At 37.6% G+C, this 14,718-nt stretch overlaps 2 protein-coding genes across 4 annotated transcripts; both read left to right on the forward strand.

Moving 5' to 3' along the window:
- The first annotated feature begins 130 nt into the window (after window positions 1-130).
- gpatch11 (G patch domain containing 11) lies at window positions 131-2,440 on the forward strand. The gene is made up of 8 exons (XM_034609082.1): window positions 131-286; window positions 888-1,114; window positions 1,204-1,245; window positions 1,347-1,467; window positions 1,552-1,642; window positions 1,800-1,946; window positions 2,215-2,296; window positions 2,380-2,440. Exons 1-8 carry the CDS (start codon window positions 237-239, stop codon window positions 2,433-2,435), a joined length of 816 nt encoding a protein of 271 aa, XP_034464973.1. The 5' UTR covers window positions 131-236; the 3' UTR covers window positions 2,436-2,440.
- Window positions 2,441-3,905: 1,465 nt separating this feature from the next.
- eif2ak2 (eukaryotic translation initiation factor 2-alpha kinase 2) lies at window positions 3,906-13,268 on the forward strand. 3 transcript variants are annotated; one of them, XM_034609075.1, is made up of 20 exons: window positions 3,906-4,108; window positions 5,120-5,246; window positions 6,036-6,190; window positions 6,272-6,395; window positions 7,193-7,266; window positions 7,352-7,486; window positions 7,582-7,714; window positions 8,763-8,818; window positions 8,903-8,987; window positions 9,221-9,252; window positions 9,692-9,734; window positions 9,828-9,898; window positions 10,016-10,135; window positions 10,272-10,400; window positions 11,061-11,277; window positions 11,365-11,508; window positions 11,628-11,723; window positions 12,403-12,465; window positions 12,670-12,860; window positions 12,895-13,268. In XM_034609075.1, the coding sequence occupies exons 1-19, from the start codon at window positions 4,002-4,004 to the stop codon at window positions 12,805-12,807; spliced, it is 2,049 nt and encodes a 682-aa protein (XP_034464966.1). In that variant the 5' UTR covers window positions 3,906-4,001; the 3' UTR covers window positions 12,808-12,860; window positions 12,895-13,268. The 3 variants fall into 3 exon arrangements, with proteins under 3 accessions (XP_034464966.1, XP_034464967.1, XP_034464968.1); XM_034609076.1 differs by having other exon boundaries at window positions 8,906-8,987; XM_034609077.1 differs by lacking the exons at window positions 7,193-7,266; window positions 7,352-7,486; window positions 7,582-7,714.
- Window positions 13,269-14,718: the final 1,450 nt, after the last annotated feature.

The raw sequence follows: 14,718 nt of genomic DNA on the forward strand, positions 1-14,718 counted from the left end.
AACAACATAAATTATGTTAAATTACGTCCATTCATTTCGCGGTTGTCTGTGTGCATTTAAAATGTATTTAATCTTGTGAAATATTTCCCGGAACTCGAGACTCGTGGTTTACCTTGTAGCTAGTCGGAACGTATCTGTGACCGAACCAAACATCAGTGGAGGAAACAAGTGCGCGACTGGAGATTTTAATTTGTTGCTGTAGTTTTCTACATTTGTTCTCTTTCGTTGTGGCGATCATGTCAGACGAGGAAGAAGATTATATGTCTGATGCCTTTCTCAGTAAAATGTAAGTCTGTTTTCTGTTCTTATTAAAAACCCAGAGTCAACACCAAAACCATAGCGACAGAGAAAAGGCTAACGAAATGAGTTAAAAAACCGAGAGAATGGATGGTCTGAAAGACGTGTAGCATCCAAAACAGTAGTCTTATTGAATTTGTTCTATATGACTGTATAGACATTAATAAAGACTCAAGTATAAAAACCTGGTGGTGTGTAAGTTGTTGCATAGAAAACAATGATGTAGATATTTGTAATGTGAAACTATAGAAGTTTGCAATAGAGCCTTTGCTAAAATGTCGTTATCAAACCCTTATGAAACTGAAATGTAATTAAGACTTGATATTTTACAGATTAAGCATAAACTCTATTATAAATGACAATACATAAAAAGAAAGCAAATGCAACCAAATATGTTGAACCCAATTAATAATAAAAATATTTTTTATGTGAAATGTAAAAACCAAGCACATTTTTTTCATTCTATTCTGCAAAATAAAAGTATTCATACCGGCGCATATTGGCATAGATGCTGATACCAATTGGTTTGTAAAACAACTATTACTGTTTTGTCATCCCAACAACTCTCCCTATGTTCCTGTGTCTGTCAGACAAGATGTGAAACCAGGAGTCAGTATGGTGAAACGGGTAAAAGAAGCCATAAAGAGGGAGACGCAGCAAAAGGAGAACAACATCAAGAACCGTCAGAAGACTTACAAGGAGCAGGAAACGGAAAGTCGGGAAGCAGCTTTGGAGAGCTCCATCAGCAACAACAACAGGGGATTTGCACTTCTGCAGAAAATGGGTTACAAAGCTGGTCAAGGTCTTGGGAAGCAGGGCAAGTTTCTGCCTTTCTGATCTTCCTTATTGATCATATTTTGCATTTATTGTGGGTATTAATGTTTACAATCTGTGTTACCTCTTCAGGAGCAGGGAGGGTTAATCCTATTCCTATTAACATCAAAACTGGTAGGCAATATCTATTTATTTATTTAATTTTGAGTGCATTTGGCAAAAACATCCAATCCAATCTTTGACTCACCATGTCCTTTCCTGTGTATCTGAATCAGACAGAGGTGGTATCGGATTGGAAGAGGTGAAGAAAAGAAAAGCAGAGGAGGAACTTGAACATTATCGACAGAAAGTGCGAGTCAAGCAACAGAATGAGACCAAATCCCTGGAAGATTTTAGGTGAAGTCCGCAGCTGTGTGTGAGATGCACTGTGCCAAATGTATCATAGTCTCTGTGTGTAATCATAAGCTTTTTTCATTCCAGGTCGAGAGTAAGGACAGAGAGAGAAGAGCGTAAGATTGAGGGGGATCTCAGAAAGAGTCAGAGAGCCTGTGAGCAGCTCGACAGTCAGAAGGTTGGAATAATCCTGTCAACAGCAGAAGCTCATCACAGTGCTCTGCAATCAGATTTAACAAAAATTTTAGAAAAATTACTCTGGATTTGAACAGTATTGATATCACAAAAGAGAGAGCTAGAACTTAGTGTTTCTGCAAATTTCCTTTTCTTTACAGGCCATCACTGTCCCCAGAGAAGACTGGTACTGGCCAAAAGCAGATGCTGATGACGAGGAAGATGCTGATGACGAGGAGGAGGAAGAGGAGGAGGAGGAGGAGGAGGAGGAGAAGAAGGAGGAAGAAGAGGAGATTGTGGAATTAACTGTTAGTATTCACTTTAGTTTGTTTTTAAGTTCATACTATATTTCTCCCCTACCATAATATATTCATATTCTTATTCTTATTAAAACAGTAACACATCATATAAGTATGACATATGCACATTTAATTTCATTTACATTGTGTTAGACATGAATTTGTAATTATCTTGGGGACAGTGTTGCCAGTCTTTGTATATATATCTCATAGAAGTCAGCGATAATTGACTATGTGTGATATTAAAACATATTTAATGTGTGTGTCTCTGTTACAGTCTTTTGACAAACTGCAAATTTTGACTTCCTATTTGAGAGGAGTCCATTTTTACTGCATATGGTGTGGGACCACCTATAATGGTAAGAATTCTGACAACATGGCTGTAGTTGTATTGCTTTTTCAGATATACCTCTTAATATACTTATTTTTTCCTTTTTTGCAGATGAAGAGGACTTATGCTCTAATTGTCCTGGGGATACGGCAGCAGACCACGATTAAACCTGATAAAAATATGTTTCCAGTAATTCTTGGTGAAAATGCAGATACAAACATGTGTAAGGGATTGCAGGCAGCAGCAGCTTGAAACAGGTTCATTAGGTTATAATGAACTGCTGAGGCAGTGAAGTGATCAGAATTATTTGAAGATGTATTCATCATCGCATTTTAATTTGTTGTCCATCTATGGAATAACATCACTGTTTATGCTGTTTGTGAGTGGAAATTCTTATTTGTTTTTTTTGACTAACCTATAGAAATCCTGTGGGAAGTTCATGATAGCTTTTTCCCAATATTTATTTTTTGATAATATGTACTGTGTTTTCAATAAATGTTTTCAGACTTCTACCCTGTCATTTTATTTACTGTTTCAATTTAGCAACTTGTAACTCAACTAGTTATTTTGGGTTTAAATCATTGAACCTCCTAACTCTGAGATAGTTGTGATGTGTCTTATAACGAGTCTTAAAAATGTTATTATTTCTACATCGTCCGCAGTCACCCTTGGATTTCAATATCTCTGTTCTTCTCATCAAAAAATGTGGTGTTTTTTTTAATAAAAAAATGATGTACGTGAATAGCGTTTATACAGAGAAATCGAAACATACCGGTCCATATAGTGAGCTGTCCGCAGAGCTGTGATAGTTGAACACAGGCAGTGCGGTGGGAAGTAGGGGTGCTGTTGAAAAAAAGCAGACATCACTACGGAAGCCCATTTCTATGGAAGCCCATTTCCGCCACTGTGATGAAGAAAATACAAATCCTGTATCTCATAATTATGACTTAGTATCTCAGAATTATGACTCAGTATGTCATTATTATGACTTAGTAATACTAAGTCTTAGTACCTATGACTTATTAATACTAATACTAAGTCATAAGTATGAGATGCTATCTCATAATAATGAGATAGTAAGTTCTATTCTGCAAAATAAAAGTATTCATACCGGCGCATATTGGCATAGAGGCTGATACCAATTGATTTGTAAAAAGACTCACATTGGTCGATTCTATCAGCTGACTTTGAAAATAACTATGACTGTTTTGTCATCCCAACAACTCTCCCTATGTCCCTGTGTCTGTCAGACAAGATGTGAAACCAGGAGTCGGCATGGTGAAGCGGGTAAAAGAAGCCATAAAGAGGGAGACGCAGCAAACGGAGAAGAACATCAGGAACTGTCAGAAGACTTCCAAGGAGCAGGAAACGGAAAGTCGGGAAGCAGCGTTACAGAGCTCCATCAGCACAACGAGAACAAGGGATTTGCACAACTTGTCGTTTTATATACTGTATAAGTAATCAATAAATAAAAAAACACAAAAATGACGGTCATCTCCATGTTTGTTTAAAGAGTTGTTATATTTCAGAGTTCCCTTGAAGGCACCACGTTATGAGACGTTGAAACCAGAAAACGAAAGTGAACAAGTGACGCTGGTTTCAGTCCAGACGAAGACACGATGGAGGCAGAGTGAGAGGATCCCGGCCTACACAGTGCTATTCTGACATTTTACTCTTTGCTTTAGTTTATTTTTTATAATTATTGTGAATGTAACATGAGCGGATAGGTTAAAATGGCAGCTGAAAACTACGTGGCTAAACTAAACGAATATGCTCAGAGACATCGCTATGTGCTGAGATATCAGGAAGTTGGATCTGTTGGTCCTGACCACATTAAAACGTGAGTTTTTAACCTGCACGTCCATGCGTCATTTCCATAGGTCAGGGACTAAAACAGACACAGATATATTACCTCCACCTTCTTTTATTAAGTTTCTTTTTCAATGACAGTGCATATTAATAGCAATACTGTACGAGTTGCCTAAGAGTAATCAGATAACAAGTTCCATGCACATGTGATCTGTCAAATAGGTTTGTTTTTTGTAGTTTGCATTAGAAATAAAGTGTATTGTTTTTGTTGCGTTCAGGTCAGGTATATTTATCCTGCAGTAATTACTAAGTGTGTATTTTCTTGGAATCCACACCATTTTTCAACTGTTACTGCATTTAAACCACATGTGCAACTTGTGTAACGGTCTATATATTCCTTCAAAAGTCTCTTAAAGATGATATCTATTGTTTTTGTGTACATTGAGAACGATGCCTGGGCAATATGGTCATATTATGGTTTGAATGAAACAATCACTTGATAAACAGCAGATTCATTTATGTGCTGTACCTCCTCCCTGTGTTTGCACAATGCATAAACATTACATCGATACACATTGGAATTAGATTATTTTGCTATAGATGGAAATTATATTGTAATAGTTGTTGATATTGGTTTATCACCCAGCCTTATTGAAAACCCCTGTTGAAAATATACTAGTACATTATTTAACTTTAAAAGGCTTTAACAGAGGCACGTTTCATGAGCATCAGTATTGAACAGTGACTTTAGCATCGAGTTATAATAAAAACGATGACCAGCCCTAAGGCTGGAGTGAGAATATATTTAAGAGTAATAAACATATTGTTCACATTCAATAAATTAATGACTTTACAGTTTATACCAGCATTTCAACCTCTCTAGTTTACTGATCAGGGCCTAAGGGGGTCCAACACTGTCAAGCTAATACCTCCGCCTTTCATATTGGCGCATATTGGCGGATATTGATCAAGTTTGCAGATTCATGTCTTCGTAATGCAACCTCCATCACACCAACATCATTGTATTATAATTTCTCCTCAGGTTTACTTTAAGAGCGATCGTGAACAACAAGGTGTTTCCCGATGGCGTGGGGAACAATAAGAAGGAGGCCAAACAGAACGCAGCTCAAAAGGCCCTGAGAAGCCTGTTGGAGGAATCAACTGATTGTGTAAGAAACAAAAACTGCTTTATTTATCTATGTGTGAGGATTTGTATTCGAGTGTATATAAGACAAACCCATGGACTCTATGTAAAGATGGATGGCATGACATGCTTCTCAAAAGGGAAGCCGAAGCGTCTCGATCACCACAGAGTGGCTGACTGCAGTACAGGTCATGGACATGGACCAAAATAAACAGACCTCAATAAAAAAAAAATTATGATAATAATTATAATGCATTTTATTTATGGACACCTTTCAAGACACTACCTGACAGATATAACAACAATCAAGAAACAGCAAACATATCAGGACATCAATAAAACAATAATAGTAAAGGCTTGTGGGAGAGAGTTTCACACAGCTGCAGAGGTGTAGGCTCAAGACCCCATAGAGGATAAGCAGACAGGAGGAGTAGTGAGGAGGTTGGAGGAGGAAGCAGATACGCTTCTAATTCCACTGATGTGACTCTAGTGTTAATTTTTCTGGTAAGTTTGGCTTTATTAGTTATTCAATGCTATAAAAATGCGGTGAAACGTCATGATTGACAGCTGAGACTGACTTGTGACCAGTCGAGAGGGTGTTTCGGCGGGACCTCAATTCTGCGTATCCATCCTGATCACTACTGCACAGACTCTGCCTTCAAATAATGTCATTGATACAAGATGGCAGCGTTCATGTACATTTTGGCTTAATTTCTAGATAGTGGGAGTAAGTGGAGACAAATTGCTCCTGTTTATATACAGTCTATGCACTGCACATGTCCTTCATGTATATTATTTGTTGTTTTCTCAACAGACAGAAAATGTAGCAGAAGCTTCCACTTCACCGGTTCATCAGAAGAGCATCATTAACAACCGTTTTGTCTCTTGGCTCAATGAATACGGTCACAGGAACAAGGTGTTGATACGGCCTGTGGAGTCAACCAGACTGGGACCAAACAATGCTTCTTAGTAAGGTTCCACGATACATCCCTATTCATTCTTTGATCACCATTTAAGAATGCATTAAATAAAATGTTTGTGATATGCTAGTTGCTGTAGCTTTTGGGTTGGAGAGAAGGAGTTTCCAGTTGGCTATGGTAAAACAAAGAGGGAAGCCAAGGAGGAAGCAGCAAAGCTTGCACATCACGAGATATGTGACAGTAAAGCTACAGAGGTAAGAACTGACTCATTATAGAAGGCCCAGTTACAGTGTTTGGAAAGTGCCGAGGGAAGGAAGGGATTGAAATGCCTGTTCATAAATGTAACTATCTTTGCACACCAAGTCTGTATTTTCATCCAAAATTGCACTCATTTAAAAACACATACGACCTCCTGTTGTGTCAGTGATGTTTACACACAGATTCCTCCTTCATTAAAGAGAGTTGTCTAAGAAATTATTTCACTGAGATTTCCCTGTCTCCAGTTTGTACTCTGTGGCTGATAATATCAAGGCCTAGTCTGTGTGCCTGTGTCTTTGTGTGTAAGTGTGTGTACTTGCTGCTGGCTGGGTTCATTTGGATCATGGGAATTTGTTTTTTTAACCTTTTAATATACGGTCCATGTTTCTCTAGTTGTGCATCAAACTGGACCACTGACATCCAGAAATAGACTTGTAAGTGTGGGGATAATTTGGCAGCTTCTTGAACAGAAGATGAAATCCTCTTTGTTCCTGACCGCTTCTCAGGATTGAAAGCACCCAATGTTTTCGCTTTCTTTTTTCAAGAAGTGAGAGGATCATCATCCTCAGTGCTCGAATCCATTTTATCTCCAACTTCAGACTTTTAAAGCAAATACAACTGAGAGAGTGAACATTTTTATTGGATCACAGATTTGTTTTTTAAACGCATAGGAAATACACAGACTTGGTGTGCAAAGATCTTAATACTGTTGTAAATGTGTTCAAGGTTTTTTAAATGTTGGCCAGACTCCATTCATTGAATCATAATTGAAATCACACTTTTTATTTCCAAGACTGGAGATGAGAAATATGGTGGCACATCAATCCAGCAAAATGAGGAAGCCAAACAAGATGTGTCAGAAATCTGGTGAGAGCAAATAGTTTTATTTCATTCTGCTTCTGTTCTGTTATGAAACGTTTCTAATGAGTGTCCGATTGTCTTGGTATTACAGTGATAAGACCAACAGCCTCAGTTTAAAGGCAGAAGGTGGAAACTTCATTGGCATGGTCAACCAGTACTGTCAGGAAACACAGCGCTCCCACACTTTCGTCTTAGAGAAAAGATGCGGAGAAGCACACAGCCCCCAGTGAGTACGCCTGAACCTCAGTAACAGGAATGCACACTACACACACTATGAAATCTTAACACAACAATCTAAACATTTCCATCCTGCCTGCACAGATTCTTCTACAAGTTAGTGATCGACAACAAGGAGTACCCTGTGGGTAAGGGGAAGAATGGGAAAGAAGCCAGACAAAATGCAGCTCAGCTGGCCTGGGCTGCTCTTCAAGAGCAGACCGACTACGACAGCAAGGTTTTCATTCATTCATTAGTTTATGTAGAATATGATAGATTATGGTTTTTATTTTCCACTTACTACATGTGCTTATTTTATGCTTGACCTTGTTAACTTACTTATTAATGTGATCTGGTGAAGCTAAAACAATGAGGGAGTATTAGGGCCATATGAAGAAGTTATGTCCTGGGGAGGCCGGTTAAGGTTTAGATTTTGGTCAAACAAACAGAATACACTCAATACCTTTAATTCAATTCATACAGAGTCTTCACTACGCACAGTATGAGTCTGGACTGACATGGACGTTAACTGCAACTTGATTGGACTGGTTGGCAGATGCATTCATCCGTGAGGCAATAATTCTCCTTCATAATCTTTCACCACAGAAAAGAAATGTCAGTATTTACATTCAGAACAGTTTTTAAATTACGTTTTTTAGAATATCAGACAAAAAAAACAATGAATCTGAAGTCACTGACTAAATAATCAACCTCAACAGACACAGAACCTAATAATCATCATGAATTGGGCTGTGGTTTTAAAAAGTTTGGAACCACTTCTTAATATAATAGATTTTCATGTTTCAGACGCATTCACAACAAGAACATTCAGCCGAGGAGTGTGTCTGAGTACAGCCTGCAGGTGGCAGGACATGACGTATAAATTCTGCTGTGGAAATCACAGTTGACTTCAGCATTGGCTCCAATTGCCAAAAGCTTTCGAAGTTGACATGTCCATGTTACCTCTTTTCATCCTGAGATATTTGTATTCTTTCAGTTTGCACCCATTGCGTGTTCGAAACGTCATCAACCTGCCCACTCTTTCACTGACATTTTCCTTCTGTATTCTCACATGGTTCAATCAGACGTTTGCCAGACATTTTATTAGAGGTCTGGCAGGAAAAGTTTGAAAACATGTCTGGAACATCTGACTCAGAAGTTTGCGTTCTCACACACAGCCAGGAAAACGTGCGGACTTCAATGCACGTCTGAAAGCAGCAAAGCATTAAATTTCACACTAATGTGTACTGTGTAACAGCCAAACACTTCCTCCTTTGTCCTCTCAGGTAATTGTGTCTGACGATGGTGCGCCAGCCAGTCTGCCCACACTGTCAAACTCACCGTAAGGCTCTGAACTAGAGTACAACAGATGGCAACGTTTAATGTTAAGATTATTGTAATGATGTGTCTTTATGTTCTCCCCAAGCAGTGATGCACAGTCAAAACAAATCCAGAGAGCTGAAAGTGACTCAGGGGTTTTCAGCAATTCACCGAAACCTCCCAAAGATCAGGTCTGTTATTTCCTGTGTAATCCTCTAATCCTGAAGTTTGTGAAACACAGGCTTTTGCAGAAGTTACAGTTTCCTGAGGTGGTTTAATTCACTGTTCAAGTCGAATCAGTTTTACTTAACTGGCCTTGACTATTCCAGTGTCAGAATGTGATTAATAGATTACCATCAGACATCCATAAGAGTTAAACAGGTATTTGCATAACTGATAATAGTTTATCACTTCCTATTTCAAGGATCAAAGTCCCAATGTGAAGCCCAAAATAAGGTAAGCTGTCCCTGCAAAGCTGCAATACAAACTTTAATTGAAAGTTATTCAGGGTGGATCCTGGGGCGGGTCAGGGAGCTACTGGCCCCTGAAGTGGCCTTGTCCTGTCAGTAGCCTTTTTTTAAATAAAGAAATCACTTAACAACAGCTAACAATAAATATGACAGTTTATTGCACATTTATTTTCTAAGCTTTTGATGAAGTACATGATGAACAAGCAACCATTTTCAAAAGACATTAAATGATGTGTGGCTTTGCTCAAAGCTATAGAGCTAATAGTAAACAATGTGCATCTTACTGAATCAGGTTTTGTGCATGGATGTTGGACATATAATTGGCCCCTCTGTGTAAATTGTGGCCCCTTTATGGCCCCTGAGTTAGAAAAAACCTAGATCAGCCACTGACTTCACTGTCCTGTCATTATATTTTGATGTCGTAGACTTGCAGCAAATTTCCAAAATGCGCAAAGGCACAGCAAAGAGGTAAGTAAGAAGATGCTGATAATGTCAGTTTATTTCGATGTTATTTGTTCAACATCTTAATCTCTATATTGTAACTATCTTATATGCGTCAAGGCTGTAATTTATTTCAAGACTCCAGGGAACAGTCAGTGTAAGGAAACACCAGCCCAGTCAGTAATGTCAAGGTATGGAAAATGAAAATCATAGATTGCAATAATAATGTGTTTTCAGTATTTTTTTGTGTGTTGCCCATTTGTTACAGTTTTAACTTTTTGCTTCAACATTATTTATGTTTATCTTAGATTTACATTGGAATATGACTGCATAGAGTGTATCGGCAAAGGAGCCTTTGGTCAGGTTTTCAAGGCAAAAGAAAAACTGCTGGACAAGTACTGTGCTGTAAAGATTGTCCGCTGCAAAGAGTGAGTCATCTTTTTAATGAGCGTTGTATTGGATTTTTATATTTGGTAAAAACAATTGCCAGATGACAGATGCAAAGTACAAAATAAGTTTTCAGTTTTATGAACTGACCCGTGTTCTTGTTCTTCATTGGATCAGAAAATCTCTGCGAGAGGTGGGAGCATTATCAGACCTCCATCACTGCAATATTGTGCGATACTACACATGTTGGACGGAGGATTCCAGTTACCAAATGGACAGTACGTCTGACAGTAGCAGTGGTTCTCAGTAAGTCTTTTACACTTGATAAAATCCTTATATATTTTCCCCAAAATTTGAGATTTCGAGAATATTGTCGAAATATTACGAGACTAATGTAATAATTGAGAAGTAAGTTGTAATATTACAAAAAATTAAATTGTAATTTTATGAAAAACGTCATAATATTGGAGAATTAAGAAAAGAAGATTTTTATGAAGTAAGCATCAAGAAAATTGTGTTCCCTCCTGGATCTTGAACCAATCTCATTTTTTCATGAGAAACTACAAAACGTTTTTGAGTATCAAACAGATGAAACCCACAACAGTCCTGCAGTTGACTACTAAAAGTTTCTTCCACCAAAAGAGGCAATTTCCTCCAAGTCTGTGCGGTTCTTTATTGATACTTGCTTTCAATGACATGTAGCCTAAAACCTAAAAAAAGCCTAAAACTATTTCATTCTCCTAATGTTGTGTCTTTTTTGTCATAGTACTATTGCCTTTTTCTTGAAATATTACAACTATATCTTGTTCATTATGACTATGTTTCTATTAATATTACGACTTTATTCTCGAAATCTCAGTTCCCCCACCCCCCACCCTTTAAGTGGCCTTAATACTCTGTCATAATCTACAAAACATGGTATGTTATAGAAAAAAAGTAACATCAGAGTAATTCTTAACTTTCCAGGTCAAGTGGTAATTCATCGGTCAAGTACCTCTACATTCAGATGGAGTTGTGTGACACCAAAACACTCAGAGTGTGGATCGATGAGAAAGACACTCAGAATGTGAAGAAATCTTTGCGAGACTCTAAGAGAAGGGAAGAGAGTCAAACCATCGCTAAGCAAATAGTCAGTGGAGTTGATTACATTCACTCCAAGATGCTCATCCACAGAGACCTGAAGGTGAGACGACGTGGGTAATCATCACTTGATCCATCAAGTCACTCCAGAAGCTACATCTGTGTGCGTTTATGTCTTTCCTCTGCGTAGCCTGCCAACATCCTGTTTGGGCGGGACAGACAACTTAAGATCGGAGACTTTGGTCTGGTCACTGCTGAGAATGACGATGATGCTGAAAACCTGATCGAGAGAACAGAGTACAAAGGAACCCCATCCTACATGGCTCCTGAGCAGGTGAGATGGTCCACATGGATATTAAGTTAGGTTTCCTCCGTATTGTTGAATTATGGTGGTCAAAGGGAGCAATTAACAAGCAGTGCTGCTCTTTTTTTTATACTGTGTTTTCATGACAGAAGAGCAGGAGCACTTATGACAGAAAAGTGGACATATTTGCTTTGGGGTTAATTTATTTTGAACTTCTTTGGAACCTGTCAGGAGAGAGGAAACTGGTGAGTTGTTCTCAGACACATTATGCTATAAACTGTACAGTGTCAGTTTTACACTTTAAAAGTTCTAAGATCACTGTACAGTTCACACTACACTGTAAAAAAGTTAATTTTTAACTGCAATTCTATGACTAAATAAATTTTGTTTACAGTTTTGTTTTGTCAAATTACAATAAACAATTAGTAAAATAACATGTTTTTTTTTTTTTATTTACTTGCCAATTACGAAACACAGCTCAAAACTGTAAATGATATTGACAAATATTTGGAACTTTTAAAAGTGGTAATGTTTCTTACCCTGTAAAATTTAAAATAAAGTTGGTTTACAGCATTTCATGCAAGTATATTATTGACAGAATGTTGTTTTTTAAACGGAACAATATAGAGCAAGATTGAGACAGTTATCATCTGCTCTGCAGCGAAGTTCACCAATGACCAATCTAGCAGAAATTTGGCAAACTTAAAATCAAATAGGAACAACCCATTTGAGGGTTAAAATGTGTCTTCATGTCTTCAGCTACTATATTGGGACATTTAGCAATAATGCACATATAAGGACCCAAAGCCCAAGCAGCTAAATCGAAAACAGTCATCAATCACATTATTATTTATGTGTGTCTTCATTTTTTTTCACAGAAAACACATGTTCTTCCTTGCTTTTATTATTTTTGCTGAATTTCAGATTTGGGAAGATGCCCGAAACCAGAAACTTCCTCAAGGATTTCCTCAAAATTTTCTCCAAGAGGTACAGAAGCTTTCTTTCATTTTACTTGAAACAGTTTTTTCCACAGGTGGCAGCAGCTCGTGATGAAAAGCCACAGGTCAGTAGTTGAGGCTGAGGTTAAGTGTACTTGGATTGGTTGCCTTAGTAAATTCAACTTGGGGGACAAGTACTGATATTATGGAGAAGATAAAAGCTTTATTTATTTATTTATTTTTGTCGTTGCAGAGTCAAATTATAAAGTCAATGCTGAGTTTGAAGCCAGAGGACCGACCTGAGGCTGGTAAACTGAAGAAGGACATAGAAGAGTGCACCCATACATTCACCACACCCAAAAACATGCCTAATAAAAGTAATACTGTCTAAATAAAGGAAACAAATACTCAAACAGAAGACAAAAACATGAGTCATCACAATCAGGAGTCATATTCCATAATACTTCATATGTTAAGGGGAGTGTCTTTTGAAATTAATGAACTGATGTGACGTATTTTATTGTGATTATGTAGTGTGAGCGGTACATCACTGACTGGAAGGGGCCCATCATGTATTTTATTATCTGTCAATGGAATTTTAGATTAAAATTGCATCATTATTCATGTTTAACAAATAATCATGGCATGGCTCTACAGTCATTTTGACAACTGCTGTTGAAATAAGTTACTCTTTGTGAGTTAAACGTGTTAAAGGGAGGTCACATGGCTGCATTTACAGTTCCTGACAGAATTAGATAATCTGGGTGTGTACTCTGGGTGTGGGCATGTTGCCTGTGTTGTTGGCACAGCGCTGGGCTTAAGACAATAAATTTAGAAATATCCCAACTATGATCCGACTCTGTTCTCATGTTCTTGAATGGCCCTCAGTAGAACTCACACCTCCGCTAAGGTCGAACAATCAAAGTAGTTTGTATAGTAGAAATAGAAAAGAAAAAAAGAAAGTGGTCTGATAACCTTAATTATTTATAGTCCTAAACAGTGGACATGAAAACCAGTGTAACATACAGTATATTTTACTCTTAACTACAAGTATCTGCTCAAGATAAATAAACTTAACACAGTGTTATAAAGCAACACACACTATGTCAACTAGGAAGGCTTCAGGTTAACATCAATAAACAACAGTTCAGTCAGACAACTCACGTCATCACTTCCCCAGATACGATTACATTGATATAATGGAGAGTGATGAGCAAACATCTTTAACCCCCCCCGTCGGAGCCTACAGATGGATGCTGGTGAGGGGCTGAATCGACAGGCAGCGATACTGATGCAGGGCAGCAGAGGCGCCGAGAAGCAAAGGGGAATATGGGAGATTGCCAGTTTGGGAGGGTGTGTATGACAGAGGATTGTGGAGAGTGAGGCACGTCACAGGGACACGCCTCAGAGCAGTGCAGCTCGAGTTGACCAAACTAGCTCGCATGTGCCACTCCTAAATATCCGCCTAGTAAATTTGGCTGATTTAAAAAAATCTGTATTTTGTATATTCCATTTTATGACTTTACTGCCGGTTTTTATTTTCATACCTATCACTTACTCTCATTTCTAACTCTTCTTGACTATCTCTTGCTTAAACAAGTGAGTCAATGGCATCAATAAAGTTTTATTTGATCTTTTATGTCTTTCCTTGCCTTACTTTTGATTTTAAAAACATCTGAGGGTGTTGATTGGTTCAGATAAGAGAAAGTCATTATCAACCATATACAGATGGGACATTACAACCAATAACACTGAACCTGCAGCTACTGGCACTTACTGCAGTGTGGTACATTAATATACTGTTTACGTATTGTCTGAGCACAGTGAGGAGGTATCACACCTAAAATTGATTAATCTAAGATCTGTAAAATATTTTGTTTTTCTTTTGTACACACAAAATAGAGTTTAAGTTACATTCTTAAGTTACATTAGTCTATGTAATACATACACGATCAAATAATTGTCCTCGTGTGTGATGAAAGAAGAAATTGTATTAATTGCCTACCTCATTGTTAAGTTATTATATTTTCCTTATGTATTTTTTATCATTTATGTTTTATTTGAACAATGTATTATTATACTTCTCATCTTTACTTATATACTTTGTTGTGATGCCTAAAGTTTATATTTGTATTATTATGTATTGGTTTTATTATTCATGTTTTATTTTGCCTGTTTAATATTATACCGAGAGTATCATATTTCCTTTGTCCCAGTGTTTGTAAACTATTCAATGTTGAATAAAGTACAAAAACAAAAAAACTGATGAATGTGAATAGTGTTCATCCGGGGCAAATCGAAA

Source organism: Hippoglossus hippoglossus, chromosome 15, assembly GCF_009819705.1.
Source record: "Hippoglossus hippoglossus isolate fHipHip1 chromosome 15, fHipHip1.pri, whole genome shotgun sequence".
In the NCBI taxonomy this organism is placed as follows: Eukaryota; Metazoa; Chordata; class Actinopteri; order Pleuronectiformes; family Pleuronectidae; genus Hippoglossus; species Hippoglossus hippoglossus.

What these genes read in the sequence shown, in the direction of transcription:
- gpatch11 (XM_034609082.1), top strand. Translation starts at nt 237, where the DNA reads ATGTCAGACGAGGAAGAAGATTATATGTCTGATGCCTTTCTCAGTAAA. An exon ending in TCCTATTAACATCAAAACTG is followed by an intron (nt 1,246 to 1,346) that starts GTAGGCAATATC and finishes TATCTGAATCAG; the next exon opens with ACAGAGGTGGTATCGGATTG. An exon ending in AAATCCCTGGAAGATTTTAG is followed by an intron (nt 1,468 to 1,551) that starts GTGAAGTCCGCA and finishes TTTTCATTCCAG; the next exon opens with GTCGAGAGTAAGGACAGAGA.
- eif2ak2 (XM_034609075.1), top strand. Translation starts at nt 4,002, where the DNA reads ATGGCAGCTGAAAACTACGTGGCTAAACTAAACGAATATGCTCAGAGA. An exon ending in GCCCAGTCAGTAATGTCAAG is followed by an intron (nt 9,899 to 10,015) that starts GTATGGAAAATG and finishes TGTTTATCTTAG; the next exon opens with ATTTACATTGGAATATGACT. An exon ending in CTCAAAATTTTCTCCAAGAG is followed by an intron (nt 12,466 to 12,669) that starts GTACAGAAGCTT and finishes TTGTCGTTGCAG; the next exon opens with AGTCAAATTATAAAGTCAAT.